The 23,393-nt window shown below is 48.0% G+C and overlaps 1 protein-coding gene across 1 annotated transcript in view; it reads right to left on the reverse strand.

Annotated features, from left to right (window-relative positions):
* Positions 1–23,393, reverse strand: part of GSAP (gamma-secretase activating protein) — a 764,805-nt gene that overhangs the window by 152,593 nt on the left and 588,819 nt on the right. The window contains exon 25 of the mRNA XM_086967359.1: positions 8,650–8,720. Within this exon, the coding sequence (XP_086823485.1) occupies positions 8,650–8,720 (71 nt within the window). The remainder of the gene's footprint in view (positions 1–8,649; positions 8,721–23,393) is intronic.

Here is a 23,393-nt window from a genome sequence, read left to right on the forward strand (position 1 = left end):
CTGAACTGCTGAACCCAATGCAATAGCTATCTGTCTGCCCCTGCTTGATCTGAGGGGATACACCAACCCGTTTGGGAGCCCTAACAGGGTGTATGCGGGGAAGCGTGGCAGTTCTGTGTCAAAATGGGAATCAATTTCATCTAACACTTCCTTCCAGTAGGGCTCTAGAAGCGGACAGTCCCATAAAATGTGTGTCAGTGTGCCCCGGTGTTCGCACCCTCTCCAACAGATGTCGTCCTTGCTACGGTCCATTTCATGGACCCGCTCCGGCGTATAGTACCAGTAGGTAGAAACCTTAGTCAGCGTTTCAGTGAGGCCCATGTGGTATGCCGAGTGTCTTGCCCTGTAGGATATCTGCTCCCATTCCTTGTGGCTCAGTGTCCTACCCAACTCCCGCTCCCAGCGCTCCCTTCCCGGGTTGTAAAGGTGTGAAGAGAGTGGTTGCAGTAGCCTATAGAGATCTGCGATCAATTTCGAATCTGACGTACATGTCAGAAGCCATTTCTCAAACGGGAGGAGTTGTCTATAGGCCGACCCCCGTACCTGTGGGTGTAGTGCCCAGTGGCGAGCCTGCATAAAGCGGAGTCTTTCAGATTCAGGGAATGAGAATTCCTGTCGGAAGTGCGGGAAGGGGATGACTCCTTCTGGCCCATACATATGACACAGGGCTCGACACCCGGCTGCTCGCCAGTGGGTAAAGGCCCCCCTTTCCATCCCCGGAGAAAAGTCCGGGTTGTCCGCCAACGGTGTGAGTGGTGACGGGAATGTAGTAAGATTATGTGCAAGGTTGGTGGCATCCCAGACCCGCAGGGGTACTCTGGTGACAAAGGAGGCATACAGATTCGCGGGGCGGTGAGGCCGGCGTAGAAACGAGACTTCCTGCAGGGGTCGCCCCGCCACTGCCTGATCCTGGAAGCGCCAGTGCTTATCTGATTGCCACCTACTCCATTCTACCAGATAGCGCAGCTGTGCTGCTTGGAAGTATTTGCGAAGATCTGGTATTCCCAGCCCTCCTGCCTCAGGGGCTAACATGGAGAGAGTCCTGCGCATTCCTGGCTTCCTGCCTGGCCAGATAAAGGCGAGAGGTCTGCCTGTATCTGTTGGATCCACCCGACCGGTGGCTGGAGCGGCAAGGCCCGAAACAAGTAAAGAACCTGGGGTAGGACCGTCATTTTGACAGCAGCTATTCTACCTAACCAGGAAAGAGTGCTGCGATTCCATCGCCCTAGTTCCTCCCGCATCTTCTTGCCCAGTGCGGTGTAGTTAGCCGTCACCATGGCCAGCAAGGTGGGGGCCAGCTGGATCCCCAAGTAAGGCACCAGTTCCGACGACCAGAGCATGGGGAATAGGCCTTGTAGATGAGATCTAGTGGCTGGCGTAAGGGAGATGTCCAGAGCCACAGATTTCCCCATGTTCATTTTAAAACCCGCGACAGCAGCAAAGGAGTCCAGCTCCTCGATGCATGCCGGAAGGGCCGTCCGGGGCTCGCCTAGCGATAGTATGATGTCATCCACGTAGAGGCTTATGGTGTGAGTAAAGCCCCCGAACCGCACCCCGGTATTGTTACGTACCCGTTGGGCGAATGGTTCCATATAAAGGGCGAAGAGCAGGGGTGAGAGCAGGCACCCCTGCCTGGTACCTCTCTCGATGTTAAAGCTCCTCGAACTATAACCATTCACTCGCACCACCGCAGTCGGTAATCTGTAGCTATTAAGGATCATGGAGCGGAACTTGTCTCCTATGCCCGCCTTCATCAAGACCTGTTCGAGATAAGGCCAATGCACTAGGTCAAACGCCTTCTCAGCGTCCACCGCCAACATTATTCTCTCTCCAGGAATCCGGGAGGCCTTCTCCAAGAGGTGAACGATCCTCTTGGTGTTGTCCACCGTCTGCCTCCGCGGAACAAATCCCGCCTGGTCCGGATCTATAAGTCCCGGTAGGTGGGGGGCTAGTCGGGCCGCAAGGATCCCCGTGTACAGTTTTAAATCCACATTCAAGAGGGATATCGGCCTGTAAGAGCCGCAGTGCGTCCGATCTTTCCCAGGTTTGGGGATAACTGTGAGTGAGGCTCGCAGGAGGTCAGGTGGAATGGCCCCTGGAGCAGCGAACGAGTTAAAAAGGCGGGTGAGGATCGGGGCTAATGTCGTGCAGAACGTTTTATAAAAAAGCGAGGTATATCCGTCCGGTCCCGGAGCCTTGCCATGCTTGAGTCTGGCGATGGCGGAGATTACTTCCTCTATTCGAATTTCCCTATCTAGGTGCTCTGCCTGCGAGGAGTCCAGGGAGGGCAGGGTGACCGAGTCCAAGTATGTGGACGTCGCAGTTTCATCTGGCAGGTCTCCGGCATATAGAACTGCATAAAATCTGCGGAACGTTTCAGCTATATGAGCGTCTTCCGTCACCACCGTCCCTGTGGAGTCAGAGATCTCTTTCACTAGCTGACTCTGATGCGCCACTCGGAGCCTATTAGCCAGCAGTCTGCCACAGCGGTCCCCCTCCCCCCGGTGTAGTATGCATGGCGCAGGCATAGCGCAGCGTACTCCGCGCGGTCCAAGTCTAGGGCCGCCAGGAGTTTCCTTGCTTCCTTGAGCTGCCTCCATATCCTGGGGGCTCCCGTCCTGCGGTGCATCTGTTCGAGTTCGCGGACCCGCTGGGTAAGTTCATTACTCTTGTTCTGTCGTTCTTTATTTTCAGCAGGGGAGATGGCCAAAAATTCCCCCCTAAGGACTGCCTTCAAGGCTGCCCACTGCGTTTCTAGGGTGGTGTCAGGGTTATCGTTGTGGGACAGATACTCTCGGATAGCTCCCTCGATGCGGTCAACCACTACCTTCCTGTGCAGCAAGGTGTTGCGGAGGCACCATGTTCTGGGCGGATTACCCACCGGCGGTAGACACAAAGTGGCGGAGACCGGGGCATGGTCTGATAAGGACAGCATTCCCAAGTCCGACGCTGAGACCAAAGCCCGTACCGGGGTTGTGACCAGGAGATGGTCTAGCCTCGCATACGTCTTGTGGGCATGGGAGTAATACGAATACCCCCGACAACTGTGCCTTACACCCGGCTGAGAACTTCCAGACCTGCGGGAAGCGTTGCGCGGATCTATCCATGGCTGAGTGAAAGACCATATTAAAGTCTCCTCCGATGATAACATGCCTATACTGCGAAGCAGTGATGTCTACAAGCGCTGATTGCAAGAAGCGTTCTTGCTGTTCATTAGGGCTATACAGGGACCCAACTGTAAAAGCGATACCTCCAATCCTAAACCGGTATGCTAACAGCCGAACTTTGTGTTTTGCGTGTTTGTGAAGGATTTCCCCCCTAAAGTGTCGGGCCACCAGGATTGCCACCCCCGCCGTCTTAGTGTTGCTAGAAGAGAAAAATTGTGTTGGGAATTTATGTGAGCGCACTCTATGAGTGTCTCGGGATAGTAGGTGTGTCTCTTGAAGGAGACAAATATCAGCTTGGCTGCTCTCCAGGAGAGACAATACTGCCCGCCTTTTGACCGGGTTGTTGAGGCCCCTGACATTAAGGGTCACCCCCTTAAAAGTGCCGGGAGGCATAGGAGAAGGTGTAAGTGAAAGCGTAATTTCCCTGCCCGAGCGAGGCAAGGTATATGAATGCCGCCAAAGCGGCTAGGACCTGCATAGTGCACTGGACGACCCACCCCCTTTCTTCCAACTCCCCAGTCCCTTCCCAAAACTCCCCATCCCCACCCCCCCAGCCCCACCTCCCCAACCAAACCCCCTGAACTCCCCACCATCCTTCCCCTCCCCCTTCCCCTTGACCCTCAACGAGTCCCAGAACGTCATAGTCCCAGTCCGGTCCTCACGAGTCTGTGGTAAAGTATTGAAGTGGACGTCCAGCCACTACACCCTCTCCCGCCACCCCCAACCCCTAGAACCCCCAAACCTGCAGAATGAGGAAGGCTGTGTGGATCTCCCCCCGGAGTCGTCTTAGGCCGTCAGCGCAACATCATTCAGGGCATTGTCTCCAGCCGCCTCCCGCAGTGCACAGTCCATTCCAGCTCGGATGGTGGGTGAGTCTAGTCGAGCAGAGGAGGCAGAAGGCCGCTGGTCGGGGACTCTCTGCCAGCCTTCTCTAGTGACACGCCTACGGCGCGGCATGCGGGTGTCTTCATCTGTCGCGGTGATCCCCAGCACTTCGCAGGTGTCCTGAAGTGAGCGAAGTTGGTGTAGGACTCCATTCCACCGGAAGATGAGTCGGAAAGGGTGTCCCCATGAATACTGCGTCCCATGGGACCTCAAAAAGTCTGTCGCTATTTTAAACGTTCTGCGTTTTTGAAGCGTGATCGTCGATAAGTCCTGGAAGAGAGCAACCGGGTGCCCCTGGAATTGCAACGATTGCCGTTTCCTTGCTTCACGAAGGATTCGCTCTTTAAGCGGGAAGTCCGGCAAGAAGGCCAGTATATCAGGCGGGGGTGCCGAGGCTCGGCGCATCGCGCCCACCCTATGTGCCCTCTCAATTCTTATAGGAAAGTCCTCTGGCTCACCCAGTATCTCCCTGAACATGCTTTGCAAGTATCCAGCGACGTCCTCCCCTTCCTCTCTGGATGGCACTCCCCGGACCCGGATGTTATTCCGGCGGAACCGGTTTTCGAGATCTTCATTGTGTGCCTGGAGGTCTAGCTGCTGTTCCATTAGACGCAGCACTTCCTGCTGTAGATGCCCGATCTCTTCATCCCTGGAGTGTCCGGATCCTTCCATGGTAGCCACTCTTTCGCCTAGGCTATCGACCTCTCTCCGCACCTCTCTGACCTCTCCGGCTACCTCCTGTTTTAGTGTCTGAAAATCATCCCGCAGGGAACTGAAAAGAGATTCCAGGAAGGACCTGGTGACCGGCGGCTCCCTATCTCCCACCTCCAGTGAGCTTCTCGAGGGGCCTGGCGAGTGTTGCCCCTTGTCTTGCTTCGTTGTTCCCCTGCTCATCATTTCCGGCAATGTCCGTTCCCCTTTCTTGTTCCCTCTGTTGCCGGCCATTGCAGACGTGGGCACCACTAAAGCAAGTCTTGTCGGGTCTCCGACCCGAAGCGGCAGCCAACAATGTGGAGGGGCACTGCCAACCGGGGGAGGGCACCTCTCTCGATTCTGTTGTTCAGTCCGTCGGCCCCGGTGCGCACAGCGGATCACCCGCCTCCACCACAGATCTTCGGCGCACACCCCCGGGAGCAATCACAGTGCGGTATACACCACCCGCTACTGACCAGTCATGTGATAGATCTTCCAATCTGGTGCAGTTCGGTTTCGTACCCTTCTAAGACCTCGGGCTGCTATCGCTACTTCTGCGGCCTCCAGGCCCACCCGACCTCTGCTGCTGTCTGGCAGGTCCCAGCCCGTATTCCCCGCGAAGCACCGACCTGACTGTGAGCTTCCGTCAGTCGTCTTCGCCTTCGTAGGGGATCGCCTGGGCTCGATCCGTGCCTCAGTTCCTTCTTGGGTCTTTGCTGTGTCCTCTCAGTAGTGAGCAACCGGGTCTCCTGCAGTCCTCGGGCTGCTTCAGTAGGCCATCCATGCCCCCCGTCGGCATGAGCACCCCGGGGATGTGTCCGCCCGCAGGCCCTCGCCTGCAGCTGCCTTGTGACTCCGCCGCCCTTGCCGTCTGCCGGCGATGACCCAATGCGCTCACCAAGCCGCGGACCAACCGCACGGGCCGCTGTGCCTGTCGCTCCGGGCCAGAGGCCACTCTCTGCGACACCGCCGGTCCGTGTACCAGTGTAGGTCAGTGGGGTCCACTTTCGTATGGGGCGGTCACAGCCGGAGGCCCCCAGGTCCCAGTCAGGCCACTCGCTCCGGTGTCCGCCACTTAGTTCGTAGAGAGGGGGGGAGGGGGCTGGTCACTCCTCTCCTGCTTCTAGGCCACCGGTCCTCTCCGGTCAGCGGCCCTACCGCTATCGGCTCCGTACTTCTGCCAGCGGCTGGTTGAGATGAGGGGGCCCCGAAATATACTGTCAGCCGCTGAAGCGAGGATCGAATGGCCGACCGGCCACGTGAAAAGGAGGCCGCGCTCCTTAGGCAGGCCTGGGCCGGGGCCTATCCCTCCCGGTAATCTTCGTGCCTTGTGTCCCCGGAGGATTGCTCTCCGCTTCTCTCCCCGCTACCGCCAGCCTCCACCTCACCTCAGCGGCAGGTCTCGTTTCCGCCCGCTCCGCCGAGGAGTTCCGGGCCGCTCCGGTTATAGGCCGCGTCCCCGGCCTCGCGTAGAGATCCCGTGCCGGCCGGGTTGCACCGGCAGTCCTGCTGAGCGCTTCTGGTTGTCCTGCAGATTCTGGGTTGCGTCCGCGGGGGCCGCTAAGGTCGCGCCCCCACAATCCAGCAGCCTGCCGCTCCCAGGTCCGTCGTAGGGCGGGTCTCGGCGTCTCCTTTTGCGCCGGCGGATCGAGCCTCATGGCTACTTCCATGCCCCGCTCCGGCCTCGATCTGTTTTCCGGGGCTCTTTCGGTAAGACCTCGGCTTCAGGGCCTTTCTATGGCAGACCAGAGATTGCTCCTTCGCCCCTGCCGTCTTTCTATGGCCGACCGGGGGGAGATCAGCGTAAATTCAGAAGGTTCAGGTGCGGGGGAGCTCATGGCGAGTGCGTCCGCTCACCTCGCCATCTTGGCCACGCCCCCTCAGTACTTATTTTAAATGGACTTTTCTAGGCAGGTTTTGAGACCTCAAATTTGGAGGAAAGTGGTCTCTTTTGAAACTGTATAATGCGCAAAGAGAAAAGGATTTTAGGAGCCAGTAAAGGTCCAGTTTAATCAATTCAGGGGAACCTCCACATTAAAATAGTTTCTTGGTATTTTCTACACAGTTTTAATGTCTTACTTTTGACCATCCCACACGCCCATCACACCCTCACACACACAGCTTTTCATTATACGGCAAAACCATAAAACAAATCATCATGCTAAGACCCTAACAAAAGATCTCTCCAACAGTTTCTGACCCAGCCCTTGCCGACTCACCAACCCATTTGACTCATGAAATAACAATTAGCCACTTTCTTCACAAGTTCCAGGCAATTTGTAAATCTCTTTGTGCATTTTTCTCCTTTTATGCAATACAACTCACCATAGCTCTAGCCCTCCTTTTTCCCCCACCTCATCTACTGAAAGTAAAGGACTCTCCAATCTGCCAATTCCCTTATGTGCCTTCTCTGATCCTTTTGCTTAGCAAATCATCAAAACCGTCTACCAAATTACTCTCATTAACTTCACTGGCAGTTTAACTTAGCACTATGGTCTGATATTTCCAGACCTCCTTTAAATTTACTGTGGTCCAATATCACACTCGGAAAACCCCTCACAGAACTATCCTGCCACTCCATAGGCTTCCCTGTTTCTCATTGCTTGTTCATTCTCTTTAAGCATGTATCTTCAACATTTGTGACCAGGCCTTCACTTCCAACATATATGACAACCCACTTCCATCTAGGTTCTGTAGGAACAGTATACAGCACACAGAATATCTGTTTTTGATTGTTTCCATTTTTAAGCAATTGGCCCACTCTAATGACTACACCTGCATCATTACCTCTTTGGTGCCATATATACTATGGACCACAACATACAAGCCTAGCACAATCTGCATCCTGGTGTGTAACCATCACTGCTGCCACCCTACTATGAGTGGGGGCACTCAAAAGCTCAATGTTTATTCCCCCTGCTTCTCCTTTGCACTACCTCCATGAATTGGATTCAGATACCACCCCTTTGCAGAGGAGATCCAAATGGTTATATCTATCACTGTTCACACAAATTTGATATCATTTTGTAGTGGTGGTTAAAAGAACAACCACGGCTTACTGACGAGTTCAGCCAAACCCGACCATTTACTTTTCGATGAGACCAACCCCCAGAACCACTGCACCCAGTTTATCCTTCCTCTGAAATGAATCATCCACTACCTCTACAGTAATAATCGCAGGTTGCACTTTTACATAATTTTGTGGCTTGCAACCTTCACCACCTCAATAGCCACTCTACAGCTTAACATCACCTTAACATCCATAAAAATGATCCACCTTAACTTCCACAAAGTTGAAACCATCAAGAAAGCGCTGGTCCTCCGAGAACTTCTAGAATAGCTATGTCCTCATTGTTCTTCGCTGTAATCTACTCCAAGCGTCCCAAAGCGGCAGCCCAACGTCATTAAATTTCCATGTGAATCTTCCATATCCCTTCTGACAGTAAAAACAAGCTCTGTCATGATAAATCAAGGAACCCATGTAAGAAAAATAAGGTAGTACTGGGTTTCAGATCAGATGGTATAAATAGCGAGGAGGCAACACCATATTTGGAATTGAAAACGGAGTTCTGAATATATGTTTAAATGTATGTATGTCATTGCTATATCACAAACTTAACAAAAAGCAGCGGATCTCTGTACTGGGTGCTTCCCAAGCACTCTAAGTCAACAGGTGATAGAGGTAGCCTTAACATACCATAACCCAGCTACCTGTCCTATCCCTCAGTGACTTCATGCTTGTCTTTAGCCATGTACAGCGCTCTGCTGCCTTTCGGTTATGTCACACTATAAAAATACCCACAACAACTTTAGTACCACCGCTGGCTAAATAAAAAGCATTTCTGATTAAGATGTGCTATAATTAAATAAAAGATTAATAACTTGTTTAAGTATAGCTACTTACAAGGAGAAAACAGAAGAATTAAGACTGTATTTCTTCCAAACTGTTTCCAGAATCAAAGAAATTTGTTCTAGCTGAAAACAAAAAAGAAAGATATTAGTTGAATTGTATTATTTTAAGTGTTTATTCTAGCACAACATACGTTAGTGAAATAAGTATATCTAAAGAACTTACCATGATTCTGAGGTTAATAAATTAAATGTCAAACACAACATATTTTAGAAGAAAACCATATTGTTTTCATTATTTGCAAGCAGAAGCTCAATTTTCCAAATTTATAATTCTAGGAACAATACTTTCCTCTAAAATATTACTTGAGGTAATTATGTTTTGCTCTCGGGAAACGGACACAATGATAACTCAGTAAGTTAAGCACTCACAGCTTAGTTATACACTTACAAATTACAGCACGCCTGACTCAGCCTTTCATCTTTAGAGGTGGATAAATGATGTACCTTTTAGTTGGCTAATAACAATTGTTATATACAGTTCAAGGTAACAGCACACAATGTATTAGCAAATGCGCAAAACAAGTTATTTTTATGACATTAACTCAAAATGATAAACGTTATTAACTACACACATAACCTCACTTGCCCACCTTTTTTTAAACCACATTGTATTAATCTTTTCTGAAGATATATGGCTAGCCGGCTAACAATTCGTAAAACAATGAATGAATGTTAAAGAAACATGTATACCTGCGCAACACACCCAGACCCAGCCCTTTCCCAAAATTACAGTACCTGCTACAACTTAGAAAAGCCTGAAGACACGCTCTCTCATGCCATGCCCTCCCCGTCCAACCCTATCCTGCACGCCAGCGTATTTCCTCATTGACATCATGTCTTGTGGGATGGACAAGTTCCAGCACTATTTATTTCCCTGTAGTCTGCCCATGCCTGCCACACCTTCTTGTATTTCAGAGGACATCCCCGGGCTTTGTACACTGCCACTTCCAGGCCTATGCAATAGTGTAGACCATTACTCGACAACCTGGGACCGGGGGGGGGGGGGGGCACCTTCATTTTAACATTAGAATGAGAATGCAAAACAAAAGAACATGTATGTGTTTTTCGTAACCATGAAACTGTAAAGATTTATAGGTACTCAATGTATTGATAGAAAAAAAAAGTATGAAGTCTACTGGTGACTGTGGGCACTTTATTGACTACTATGCATTGTTCTTACTTTAATATAGAAGGCCAGATAATTTGTTTTAGCACCCCACCCCTCCACATCTGAGCCAGTGCTAATAGGAGGGTCAGCTTACAGGATTGTGGTATGCAGAATCATACGATTTTAAAGCATGCATTACAAGTAAGCGGTTCTTCTTTTGAATCTCAGATCGCTCTGGATTACTGTAGAATCAAGTACAAATATTTTAAAAGTGAGCTTAAGAGGGTTCAGCTAGACACTTAGGGTGTTATAATGACTATGGACTGCCATAGCCACGGTGGCAGTGCAGGCACAGTCGCACCAGCGGTCCACCTGCCCTATTACAATTTTGGCAGTCGGACTGCCAAAGGACCGCTGCAACCGCCGGGAATCCGTGATCCCTTGGTGGTGTTGCAGCAAGGTGAGGTCGCAATATGTTTGGCGGGGCTGCTGCGGCTAAGCATATTCCGAGTTTCCTGACCACCACACTTTTCATGGTGGTGAGCCTTCCATTAAAAGTGCAGCGGTGAAGAAACAAAGGAGGGCCAGGGGATGCAAGCAGGGGGGCACATGGTGTGCCTCCCTGTCTGCATGCACCTTCTTTCCTGCATGGCATGGACTTCACAGTCCATGCCGTGCAGAAACAGGCTTGGGCCCTCCCATTGTGGTGCCTTTTGAATAGGCACTGTTGTGGGAATGCCACAGGACCACCTGCCAGACCACGAGATAAAGGACATTCATCAGAAGCACAGAACCACTGTGAATGGGAAAACCACATGAGGAGTTTGTCGTTGTGTCCACTTCTCAGTCAGGCCATATTGTCTTTAAGTGATACACTTCTGCTAAGATTTTCTGCATTACTAGTTTTTAGGTCAAGCTTGGGGAGCACATGCGCTACTCGGCGAGGCATACTGTATTGAGGTAGGGACTTGAAGCTCCGCCCACATTTTCCATTGGCTTGTGTCATTGTCCACTGTAAACTGTGGCTTAACCGGTTGACATAGCCAAAAGGCTTAGTAGTCTCTCATTTTGTAATCTCCCATGGTGACACCTTGTTACATGTGTTGTTGCTCCGTAGGCTTTAATTAGAGCCTCCAAGCACTACTTTTTCAAACAGCGTTGTCCTGCCTGCTGTTGCAGGCAGGACACCCTCTCTCCTAACGCTTTTTAAACATTTTATATCAAGCATTTGCAATGCAATAGGTCTTTCATTTGCGAGAGTTTAAGCTATTGGCATTGTAACCTGACAATACCTTTTATTTATCTGTTTTAAAACCAACACATAAATAAAAGGCATTGTCATTTACAATGCCAAAAGCTCAAATGCTCATAAATGTGAGACCTATTGCATTGAGAGTGCTAGTTTTATATCCAGTTATTCCAAGACTAACGATTGCATTAGTGCCAATTTTTAAAAGGTGCAGACAGAAGAGATCATCAGAATCTAATAGCATGGTTTTATAGGATATTTATGACGATTGTTCTGCGATAACATGTGTAAACAAGGTAAAATTTTCTTTTAAGGTTTGGAAAGGTCTCCCTTTGCCTCTTGCAAAGTTGTTCAAGTATTGAAAAATGCAGAGGAAAATACCAGCGTTCTTCTCCATTTACCTATGCAGTTTTATTACCACATGGCCATATTGGGCACCTCAATGGTCCATGATATATTGATAATCATTAATGTAGGCTGCACAGAACCAATTTCCACATGGTATAGCGCCAAGCCAAATCACCTGTTCCTGAGATGTTATTTAATTTTTCACTGTAAGATTTCGGATACAAAGATAAACAAAGCTGGAATTCTTGGAAGCTTAGATCAGAAATAATAGTGGTGTCTAGAATACGGAGTAATGCTATTAAGCACAACACGTGGTACGATTGTATTTGAATTTAAATTTGAATTTAAAATTATTTATAAAGCGCACGTTCACCGGCGGTTTCATGGCGCTGCAACTGGCAGATATCAGGGCGGGAGTGGCGGAAACTAAGTTTAGAAGAATCGGGACTGCTGGTGGACTAATTGATGACTTTGGTAAACAGATGAGCTTTGAGCTGTTTCCGGAATTGCGGATAGAGAGTTAAGGCTCTAAGCTCGGGAGGCAGGGAATTCCAAAAGAGTGGAGCAAGAGTCGCAAATTTCGATCCTCCCCATTTCTTCCTCCGGAACCGCGGGATTGTGAGAAGGGATTGAGTGGATGAGCGTAGTTCCCTGGTAGGAACATAGGGAATTATCTCCGATGAGATAAAAGCCGGTGCCGTGCCCAGTCGAGCTTGAAAGGTGATGGAAGCAAGCTTAAACTGGACACGTTCACGAACTGGGAGCCAATGTAAAGACTTGAGGAGGGGAGTGACGTGGTGGGACTTTGGCAATTTGAACACCAGGCGCGCCGCCTGGTTCTGGATCTGCTGCAACCGCCTTAAGCTATATGCAGGTATACTAGCATATAGGGCGTTGCCGTAATCCAGGCGGGAGATGACCATTGCCAGGGTGATCAGTTTCAGGGCGTCAAGAGAAAAGAAACGAGACACCTTGCGTATAGTGCGCAGTGAGAGAAAAGAGGAAGACACCACCGAACTAACCTGGGAGTGAAGGGTGAGCTGGGAATTGAGTTTGATGCCTAATGTTTTTACTGAGGTGGAGGGGATAGGTGGAGAGCCTAGGGAAGGGGGCCAAAACAGAGAAGACCAGGGACTGGATGAACCACCCGTCAACACCAGCTCAGTCTTGTCTGGGTTGAGTTTCAGATGGTTGTGGTTCATCTAGTCTCGGATATGAATCATAATAGATTGAAAATTAAGGACAGAAGAAAGGGAAGAAGACAGATTAAAGACGAGTTGGAGGTCATCCGCATAATTATATACGGAGACCTCCATTTGCTGTAGTGAGAAAATAAGAGGGGCGATGTAAAGGTTAAACAAAAGGGGTGAAAGGGAGGAACCTTGGGGGACCCCGCACTGGACTTTCCGGAAGTCCGCAGAAAAATCACCCAGGCGGACCGCCTGGGTGCGGTCCCTCAGGAAGGAGGACAACCATACCAGGGCGGTACCCCCGATCCCCGCCGCCTTGACACGGGAAAGTAAGATGGTATGATCAACCGTGTCAAAGGCGGCTGAGAGATCGAGGAGGACCAAGGCCTGGGTCTGGTTAGTATCCATTCCCTCCCTGAGGTTGTCAAGGACCGAAAGTACTACGGACTCCGTAGAGTGTGCGGGGCGGAAACCGGCCTGGCGGGGGGCTAAGACCCCATACGTCTCCACAAAAGAGCTCAAAGCGCAGGTGACATGGCGCTCGAGCACTTTAGCCAAGAATGGCAGGAGGGAAATGGGGCGATAGTTGGCGGGGACCGAGGGGTCCGCGCCCGGCTTCTTCAGGATAGGGACAATAACTGCTGTTTTAAGTGGGGTGGGTACAACACCCTGAGAGAGAGAGCTATTGAGGAAGTGAAGGGGGGGGTCTGGACAAGAGGAAAAGATGTGACGGAGGATGTGGGAAGGGCAAGGGTCTAGGGGAGCCGGATTTGACTAGAGGGATTATTGAAGTCAGGGACTCCTTGGTCAAGGGAGGGAGGGCGTCAAGTTGTCCCTTGGGGGGAGGACACTGCGGATCCACAAAGGTAGGAGAAGGGGGAGGAATGTTGGCTTTGATGGTGGCGATTTTCTGGATGAAGAAGTTATTAAGGGAGTGACAGAGTTCCTGGGAAGGGGTGGGCTTCAGAGTAGTTCTGTCGGAGAATGCCAGGTTATGCACAATCGAGAAGATTTCCCTCGATTGGTTCTCCGCAGCGAGAACTTTGGAGGAGAAATAGGCTGATTTCGCCAAGATGGAATTTTTATAGTGGGTCAAGATGTTAGTGAACTCCAATCGAAGTAAGGGACAGTAGTTTCTCCTCCAGGCACGCTCCGCTCTGCGTACCGCTAATTTGATGGTCTTGAGGTCCTCATTGAACCACAGGTTAGCATCCTTCTCCCGCTTTGAGGTGACCCGCTTCAGGAGAGCAATGGAGTCGCAACCTGAGGTGAGCCACTGATCAATGGACGTGACCTGGGAGAGAGTGGATAAACCTTGTAGGCGGGGGTAGGAAGCGGTGAGTACGGCGGATAGATTGTCGGGGTCTACTCGCCCCCAAGCACGGACCCAGACATTTTTAGGGAGTAGGGCTTGACCGGGGGGTTGGTGGGAAGGGCAAATGAGATCAGATGATGGACCGACCACGTGCAGGGTGAGATGGATAGGGACTTTACGGGACAATTCAAGGACCAGATCTGGTCTAAGGTATGTCCTTTGACATGGGTAGGGGAGTGAACATGGGATACAAAATTGAGAGACTGAAGGGTGTCCGAAAATTCTTTTGAGGAAGGGCATTCTGCGGGGTCTGAAGGCCAGAAGTTGAAGTCACCCAAAAGCAAAATGGAGGAGTTATTGACCGTGATCGTGGCCAATACTTCCAGAAAACTGGGGAGAAACAATAACGGGGATTTGGGGGGACGATAAATAAGTACGCAGGTGAGAGGGAGGGTAATGGAAGTGGTACGGATAGCCAGGTACTCCGTGGTGGCAATATCTGGCAGAGAGAGACTTTGAAAAGGGAAGTCAGCTCGGGCGATGACCGCTACACCACCCCCAGCCCTACCGTCGGGGCAATCCGCGCGTAGAGCATAATATGGGGCTGGGAGGGTGGCCAATAGGACAGGGAGGGAGTCATCGCAAAACCAGGTTTCTGTTAGAAAAAAAAGGTCTGGTGCGTGAAGGTCCAGCAGTACCGACAATTCGTGCGAATGGGCTACTGCGGACCGGGTATTCAAATAGTAGGCCGAAAGGGCTTTAGTGGATCCAAGGTTGACATCTCCCCCAGATGGGTTAGGGGAAATGTGATGAAGGGGAGGGATGGCGGAAGAAAGAGCAGAAGATAGACCAAGGGAAGAGATGCGGGAACAGGTAGTGGCGGCTAAAGGCCATGAGCCCTGGAAGCAGCGGAGTTCAGCGGGGGAATAGGTGATACATTGGGCAGAGTGACGTGCCCCTAGCCCCGGCCGGCCGCGGACGGGCGCAGACGGGCTTGACTTATGCGCGACTTCGGCGCGAAGTCGGCGCTCCCGCTGCGCTCGTCCGCTGCGCTTGCTCCAGGTCGTCATTTATGTCAACTGCCGTGAGCCACTAGACCGCTGACCTGCACGGTGGAGAGGCAGGGCGGAAGTGGAGCAGCACCAGGCAGGAAGAGTCGCTCATGGGCTGACCCTCCGCTCAAACGGCACACAGCCGGGGCGGACTGGGGTCGGGAGCGAAAAAGATAGAGGTGAGCTGGAATGAATGTGCCAATATTCAATTTCAAAATGCAGGCGCGATGCTTTTAATCAGCATAAGAACAATTTTAAAAACACACACACAGAGTGCGCAACACAGCTCTTAGTCAGCTGGGTTGTGCAAGTTTAAAATTAAATGCAGTTAGCGTAGGAACGCCCAAGTAGCCTGCCTACCGCTGTAGTCTGCCACAGTTGTCTGGTCGCGGGGTGGAACAGGAAGCAAGATATGCACAAAGATACTGCAGCCACTAGACCACTGACCTGCACGGTGGAGAGGCAGGGCGGAAGGGGAGCAGCACCAGGCAGGAAGTGTCGCTCATGGGCTGACCCTCCGCTCAAACGGCACACAGCCGGGCGGACCGGGGTCGGGAGCGAAAAAGATAGAGGTGAGCTGGAATCAATGTGCCAATATTCAATTTCAAAATGCAGGCGCGATGCTTTTAATCAGCATAAGAACAATTTTAACAACACACACACAGAGTACGCAACACAGCTCTTAGTCAGCTGGGTTGTGCAAGTTTAAAATTAAATGCAGTTAGCGTAGGAACGCGCAAGTAGCCTGCCCACCGCTGTAGTCTGCCACAGTTGTCTGATTGTGTACCAAACCACTCAAAATCGAAGCAAAGGCTAAAATCTCAAAGTGCAAATCCAATAACAAAATATATTTAGTTTCTGTGGCCATACTACAGGGTATTGTTCACAAATAAAACAGTGATTGAGAATATAAAAAGCTCTTACTAGGAGACATGCATCATGGTAGACAACAATTAAAAGACCAGGGGATCTGCTCACCAGATTCCACTGCAAAATATGTCAACCAGAAGCGACACAAAACAAACGCATTACACTTTGAGGACTCAAACAGAACCACTGACTAGGTAACTTTTAAAAACATGTTTTATCGGTTAGTTAGGACAAACCATATTGTAAAAGTGCGCACAATTCTGAGAAGTGAGAATTTAAAGGGGAAGGTTCCAATTAAGTTTACAGGGCAGCATCTCAGTTATGCATAAAGAGATAGAAGACAATACAGCAGATCACAAAGGCATGGTAACCAAGTCATGCAGTAGAACATGGCTTTGCTTCAAACAGTAGTTCATCCTGTAACATTCCCTCCATGTGCCAAATATTTTTTCAGGCGACCACGACTTCTACAGAGGGAATGTTCCTCAGTCATATACCAATCCATAATTTTCCTCTGTGATAGCATGGTTGACTCAGTGTGATTTCCTGACTCCTGTACAATACCTTTTGTGCCACCATCAATCCGAGCGGTCAGAGGATCATTTTGTGTTTTGGAAGATGAATTGTCTCTTAGATGTCAAGCAATGCCATAGTCAAGGTAAACTGTATTTGTTTTTTTAGGCTCTAATTAGTTCTTCATGAACTGTTAACTAAAAGGTATTGAATCGAACACTTTACGACACTTTCCCGCGATAGAGGAGGGTACGGAGTCCCTGACTTACAACTGTACTATCTAGCTGCAAAGCGCAGTTTCATGCAGACATGGTACCATCCGGACGCTAGGATTCCCTACCTCCGGCCGGAGTCTGACCTAGTTCTTGCGGACACATTAGCGGCCGGATTACCCGAGGGAGTCCCCAGAGACACCAAAGAAAATCAGCCTGCATCCACCAATAGTTGGGCATGGAAGAAGTTACGACGCATCACACACACGCCATTGCTTTACTATTCTGCTCTCCCACTCCCGAAAGCTAAATGGTTTCCTATTACTCGCGAAAAGCTCGTACAGAAGACCTGTGCTAAATTCAGCATTGTGAAGTTGGGCGATTTGTTTCCAGATGGCCATATTTTTGATCCCGATAATGAGTCTCTGTTTCCGACACCATGTTCATGGACAGATTCACCCTTCTGAGGCTCTGTTCCGCCCATCAAGCTACACTCCCTGATTATCCTTTAGAACCTCCATCCTTCCCCCCGCCAACGACAGCAATAGGCAGCGAGAGAGGGATACATCTTGTATCTCAGCTCTACAAGGCATGTGCTACTATCATACCGATTAACGATGACAAAATATGCAGTGCTTGGGAGACTGACTTGGGTAATCCAATAACCGACGAACAGTGGGCAGCTTGCTGTGCAGTTATGAAAAATATTTCCCTTAATAGCCGCCACAAATTGATCCAGTTTAAGTTTTTTCGTTGGATTTATATTACACCATCCAGACTCCCACCATAACACACCACTGCGCGAGGTGTAATGCTCCACATGCTGACTTTGCCCACCTCGCCTGCACCTGTCCACGTATACATACATTCTGGGTAGAACTCCATAAGATAATAAGATAGTGAGTGGCATGGTTAAGGTGCCAATGATTCGCTTGCCCGAAATTGCCCTGCTGGGGTATGTAGTGCAGTTCCCCCTAGCAACTTGCAGATTTGTTGCCATTTGTTTGCTACTGGCCAAAAGGGAAGTCTCCATTCATTGGGGTGGCAGATATGCACCTTTGGTGAAGGGATGGTTAAAGAGCATGGCTTCTTGTTCCACAAACAGTGACCTATACGCATCAACAATTCCACCCACCTCCAGACCGAAAGATATATGGGGTCCTTTCAGGTCCTACCTGGGCGAGGAGCAACAAGAGACCCCCCCCATGCAAAAGGAACAGGGCATAGTCCCAGCCGGGGTGGGTTAGACTGTTCCAATGTGCATGACAATAGTCAAATACACAGGATACTAAACCTATTTTTTGATGTTCCTACAGTTTATATATGTACATGTCATGGTGATGAGCATTGTTTATGTAAAAAGGGGATATGGGCTATTACCACAGAGAACATGAGGGGAGCTGAAAGGCTTGGTTTATGTAACGTACGGTCATACCATGACATTGATTGAGCGCACGACAGTATGTATTATGTTTGCTCTATACTTTCCAAATGATTACACTCGTCCTACTGTACTGCTTTATGTAAACCGAAATGCAAAATAAAGTAAAAAAATAAATAAATCGAACACTTGAGTATAACATGGGGAAACAGTGCCTGGTTGCAATCAACATTTTAAGCATATAGGAGAACTTTTCAAATCCATGGTCCACCGATATAGGATAGCATCTAGTAGAAGTTTTTATCTGAACAAGGCTTGAATGGAAAGCTTCTGTGGGTTCTCTACAAATCTGTAACATCAATCTGCTCTAAGTTCTCAGTGCATTTCTCCTTCATTCCTTGCACAGTGTCAGATAAGTTACTTATAGTTCTATATGTCATGGAGACTACCTTTTCTTATATTGTTCCTTAAATCCTCTGCTTCTAGTGGAGTTTGATCCTTTACCATTGCCCAATCTTTTTAGGGCATCTCCTATACGAAGATCTCTATAGAACTCAGTAGATATTTTCCAAATATATAGGAAATGTGCATGTGTTTTGGCACCCATTGCTAGTCTGTATCATATAAGGGGGTGTTCTGCCAAGAGCGAGTAGGCCTACTCATATCCAACTATTAGGTGAGACACCAAATAATGCCCCCTCTGGTCTGGCAAAGCAATTCCTCCTCCATATGTCAAACAGACTAGTTTTATCAAGGCAATGGAGGGATGTTTAGACTCCCATAATAGTGATCACAAGACATTAGTCTAAAGCAAGAAGACTTCCGATATCCAGAATGGTGTGTTTTGCATAACATGAAAAAAGTTGGTGATATAATTTTAAAAAGTATACTCCTGCCTGACATCAACAGAGGCAATTACACCAACATGTTGCATTATCTTTAAATCTCTTCAGTAAAGGTTGCATTCATAAAACATACATTTTTTTCCTTAAACTCTATTCCAAGATAAAACAATCCTCATTCTCTCACATTACTAGATGTATCTTCAGCGATGTTACCAGCCTAATCCAGCAGCTGGAAAAGAATAGATTTATACCAGTTAATAGTGACGTATGAAAGTGCTTTATTTAGCATAAACTTCTAGCACACTGCGAGCGCAAAGAGAAAGAGGGCATCCCTGCCTAGTTCCTTTTCTCAGGGCATATTTTCTGGATGAAAAGAAGACTTGCTCCAACTGTTGACGTTGGAATATTATAAAGTATGGGGAATCTATCATATAAAGTTTGGGTCTGTGCCCCTTGTTTCAGTGGCTTAGACTAGAAGTGTCACTTTTATGAAATCAATGCATCCTCTGCTTCGAGGGACCATAAGTCATGAAGGTCTACCAGAGAGCCAGCACAGTACAGGCCATAATGAAGGAGACCCGAGTTTAATCTGGCAACTCAGTTCGGTATGAAGCTGGACTAATTCTGATGTATCAGTAATGGAAGCACAATAGCAGACTGTTCACCATACTTTAGACTATTATTTTTGTTTCTATATTAAGAAATGACTTTGATTGATAAGATGAGCGTTGGGCTTTAGCCTTCACTTCCTTATTTAGCAACACAATTACTGCGTGATTCATATCGCTAATAGTTGGGGATTATATTTACTGGAAAGACCTTTAAACAGTTCAATCAGTAACCCATTTGGGCTAAGAACTCTACTAGATTGATGATGGCTGATGGCCGTCACAGTTTCATGAAGCATCAACGCTTCTTTCAATATTGACCTATCAACATCTCAGACCTCTGAAAACTATTCAAAATTCACATTAGCTGACCATGATTGAGAGCAATAAATAACCTTCCACGGTCATTCCTGAATTCCACTGCTTCATTTGCTTCTTAATATGAACTGAGAACATAGAATCCACTGCCTCTTCAGTCCATCTAGAGACCTCATGTTGTCTGGTAAACCAAGCTATACATTTACTGCCTTTATTACCAGATTTGTATATTTGTCTCTTAACTCTGAGATAGTGAGCTTTCACCAACCTGTGACTAACTCTTTATGTAAATTCTTGAGCCAGTCTCATCTCAAGAAATTGTCAACAAGTGATGTTGCAACTTTGCTTTCAACATCGAGACTTGTGTCTCAGCTCACAGAAGAATCATGGCAGCTGCTTCTTTTTTAAAGGACAAATGTGAAATGCCTTCCATGTGTAAAATTGTCTTGCAGGTCTTCCATGTCACTACCTTTGAAGCTACAGCACCTTCATTTTCTGCTAAGACAAATTTGGTTCTCTGATTTAAGAGAATTATGAGAAAAATACCAGTGACTTCCCAAACAGCTAATTTTTGGTCCCTATTCTCATCTCCCAAAACTAATTACAATGGTGATTGGAGTGATTAGATATATCCCTTGGCCCAACAATCCAACTAATCTTATCGACAACAACCACTTGTCTGGCATCATTAGCCAATCTATCCTGGATAGGATGCCATGTACACCTAATTGGACTCAATATTGTCTGTCAGTGTTATAGTGTTTCTTTAAACAACTTTAAGCACCATCATATTCATAAGGTTGTTAGTGCTATGGAGTGTGTAGCAGACCTAGTCTAATCACCTGGCTTACCCATCTAAGGATCTATGACGTAGTTAAAATCTCCTCCCATCACCAAGGGGCCAATCACTGTCAAAATAGGCCTCTCGGTTTGGGGTTGGCGGGGGGGCAGGGGGATGGTTACACTGAATACAGTTGCAGATTCCATTTACCAAAAAACATTACATAGCCATCCGCACCGCAATTATAGCGGCTTGCTAATGAATATTGCAACACCCATGAACCTTCTTGAGTAGACCATGTTAGCCAATAAAATGTACCCTTTTCTCCCTAAAATGTAATGTTCTGTTCTCACCATGTGAGTCTCCTGAAGCAGCACCAGGTCGCATTTGAGTTGTTGCAGGAACTGAATTACAATCCCTTTTTCAATTTTAGCCCCAAGGCCAGTTACATTCTGTGGAAGGAGATTCATTCATAATTCACCCATCATCATGCTATTGCGCATGTATGTTCAGATTAAATAGAAGATAGAAAATTCAAAACACAATCACTCCTCTTGTGTGCACAGTAACCAATCAAATTTCCCTTGTGCCATTTTTCTTCACCCCACTCCACTGTGTGACATGTTTCAAGCTTTCTGACACCACAATGTACCTAGTGCCTGTCGCCTTGACATTTAATCATTTTTTGTCGATTCTAACAACATATATATAACATAATAGTTTCTCCGCTTCTGAAAGATTGTTACTGGAAGAAATAAAACGTAGAAGTATGCCATTCGCTCAGTGATTCTTTTGCATGGTTCTGCAGTCTTCTTGGAGACAACATATGGATGGGGACATTATTATTCTACTATTTACCACATCCAGGCCAACCACACATCTATTGAAAACTACTGTTAAATGCTTTGTGGCACAGCAGGACAAAAAATGCAATAGCCCTAGGTCACCTTAAACCACCCAGAATCACCCTCTTATATGTGTCCATAAGGCTATCAAGAACCATTAAAACTCCGATTCCACAGATTAGTCTCACAGCAGACCAACCATCTGCAGTTCACAGGCTCAGGATTTCAACTGGGTCTGGTTCAAGACTGTCACCTTCAGTCACAGCAATGTAGTTTGCAATTGTGAGACTGTGTGATAATAGATCTGAGGTCAACCGCATGCTGAGTTCCAACCAGGAGCTAGGAATCCAGTATGGCACCATCAACAATCACGAGTCATTATTTGGGCAGTTTCTCTGTACCACGTCTCCCTCAGCGATGCCCTTTATTAGCCATCTATCAAGTCCCACCCTTCCAGTGTAGCGACGTAATATGATTTTCCTTCTGACATAACCTTGAGCTTTATTGGAATTATCTGTGTCTATTTTAGTCCCATGTCATTTATTCCTTAATTGCATTGTCAAAACTAAACTTAAAGAACAAAAGAGGGAGAAAGAAGTAGTAGTGGACTCAACCTCCTTAGGAAATTATGAAAAAACAAGGGAAGTCCACCCTTCATTCATGGGAAACCTTCTCTCAGGAAAAAGCCATCCTTCCAGTGATTGCTACAAGTATTACCTAGAAAAATGTTAAGTTTCCTTAGGGAAAACAATATATTTTCTTAAAATAACCCTCACCCACCAAAAAGGTAGCCTCAGAGGAAGGGGAAAGAATTCCCCGAAACGCGTCAGGCTAAAGGACACAAGAAACTGGATGGGAAGCTACTTGGTTTTACAAATAAAGGTTGTTACCTACCTTGCCTGGAAGTGCGGACGCGTCTCTGAAGCAAACTTTGGTAATACAAATTCACGGCGGCTCCAGGCCGTGGAGTCTACGCACCTCCCCAGTGAACACGAGGGGTCTGCATGGGGGAAAATTCCTTCCGTGATCTGCGTGGCAGGGAATTTTGAATAACAAGCATAGTCTCATTCGGAGGCTCAATGGAGTGCTGCCACATTTCGTCCTGAAAACGTCGTGAGCATTTCAACCCACCGGAGGGCAACAAAAATGTATGTAAATTACTGCAAGTCCCAGCGTGCACTGGGAATGCTGATGGAGCGAGAGAATGCTGATGCAGCGAAATGGCACACCAGAGGCCAATTGGAATATAAACAGCACGCAGGGGACATGGCAGCCATATGAAAATCAAAGTTGCTCACGCTAGCTTCAGAGGAAGGGGAAAGAATTCCCTGAAACGCGTCAGGCTAAAGGACACAAGAAATGGGATGGGAAGCTGCTTGGTTTTACAAATAAAGGTTGTTACCTACCTTGCCTGGGAGTGCGGACTCGTCTCTGAAGCAAACTTTGGTAATATATATATATATATATATATTTTTTTTTCATCAAACGCCCTGAAGCAGTGAGAGGGCACACAGCAACATCCCGCCCTCCGGCTCTGTCTTGCTGTCCGCATTTACATCCTCACATATTCTCCTTGCCGACGCGTTTCGAGGCCCTAAGCCTCTTCTTCCTGGGCTGCCACGAACTTCACAAATGACTCACATTAACTGTGATTGCTTTTATTTGAAACAGTGCCTCCCTCAAGGGCGTGTCCTATTTCCAACGTCCATGGTGAATTGTGGGGCAGGTAGTTTTGTAATGCGACATTGCTTTTAGCCTTTAAGTAAGTTCAACAGTGGAGTTCTAGTTCTGGCTCAATTTTTACTTTTTCTTTTACCTTGAGTAGGTCGTAAGGATGTTATTGCGGGCTCACGTGCATTTCGAACGTTGCGCTGTCAGTGTTCCAGCAGTTGGAACTCTCAGCCTCACTCAGCCAGGGATTAGTTTGTCTCCAGCTGATGGTGGTGCTCCTTTCCGCAGAGATATTGTAGTTTTGAGCAGTAAAGAATGATATACAGTATTTTAGAACTGAAATGTTGGGATGAAATTGGCACTATGCCATAAGTCCGTCTTTCCCTTTTATTTCTGATTTAGAGTTATCATTCCATGAGTCTAAAATTCC

This window comes from Lissotriton vulgaris, chromosome 1_1 (genome assembly GCF_964263255.1).
Source record: "Lissotriton vulgaris chromosome 1_1, aLisVul1.2, whole genome shotgun sequence".
Lineage (NCBI taxonomy): Eukaryota > Metazoa > Chordata > Amphibia > Caudata > Salamandridae > Lissotriton > Lissotriton vulgaris.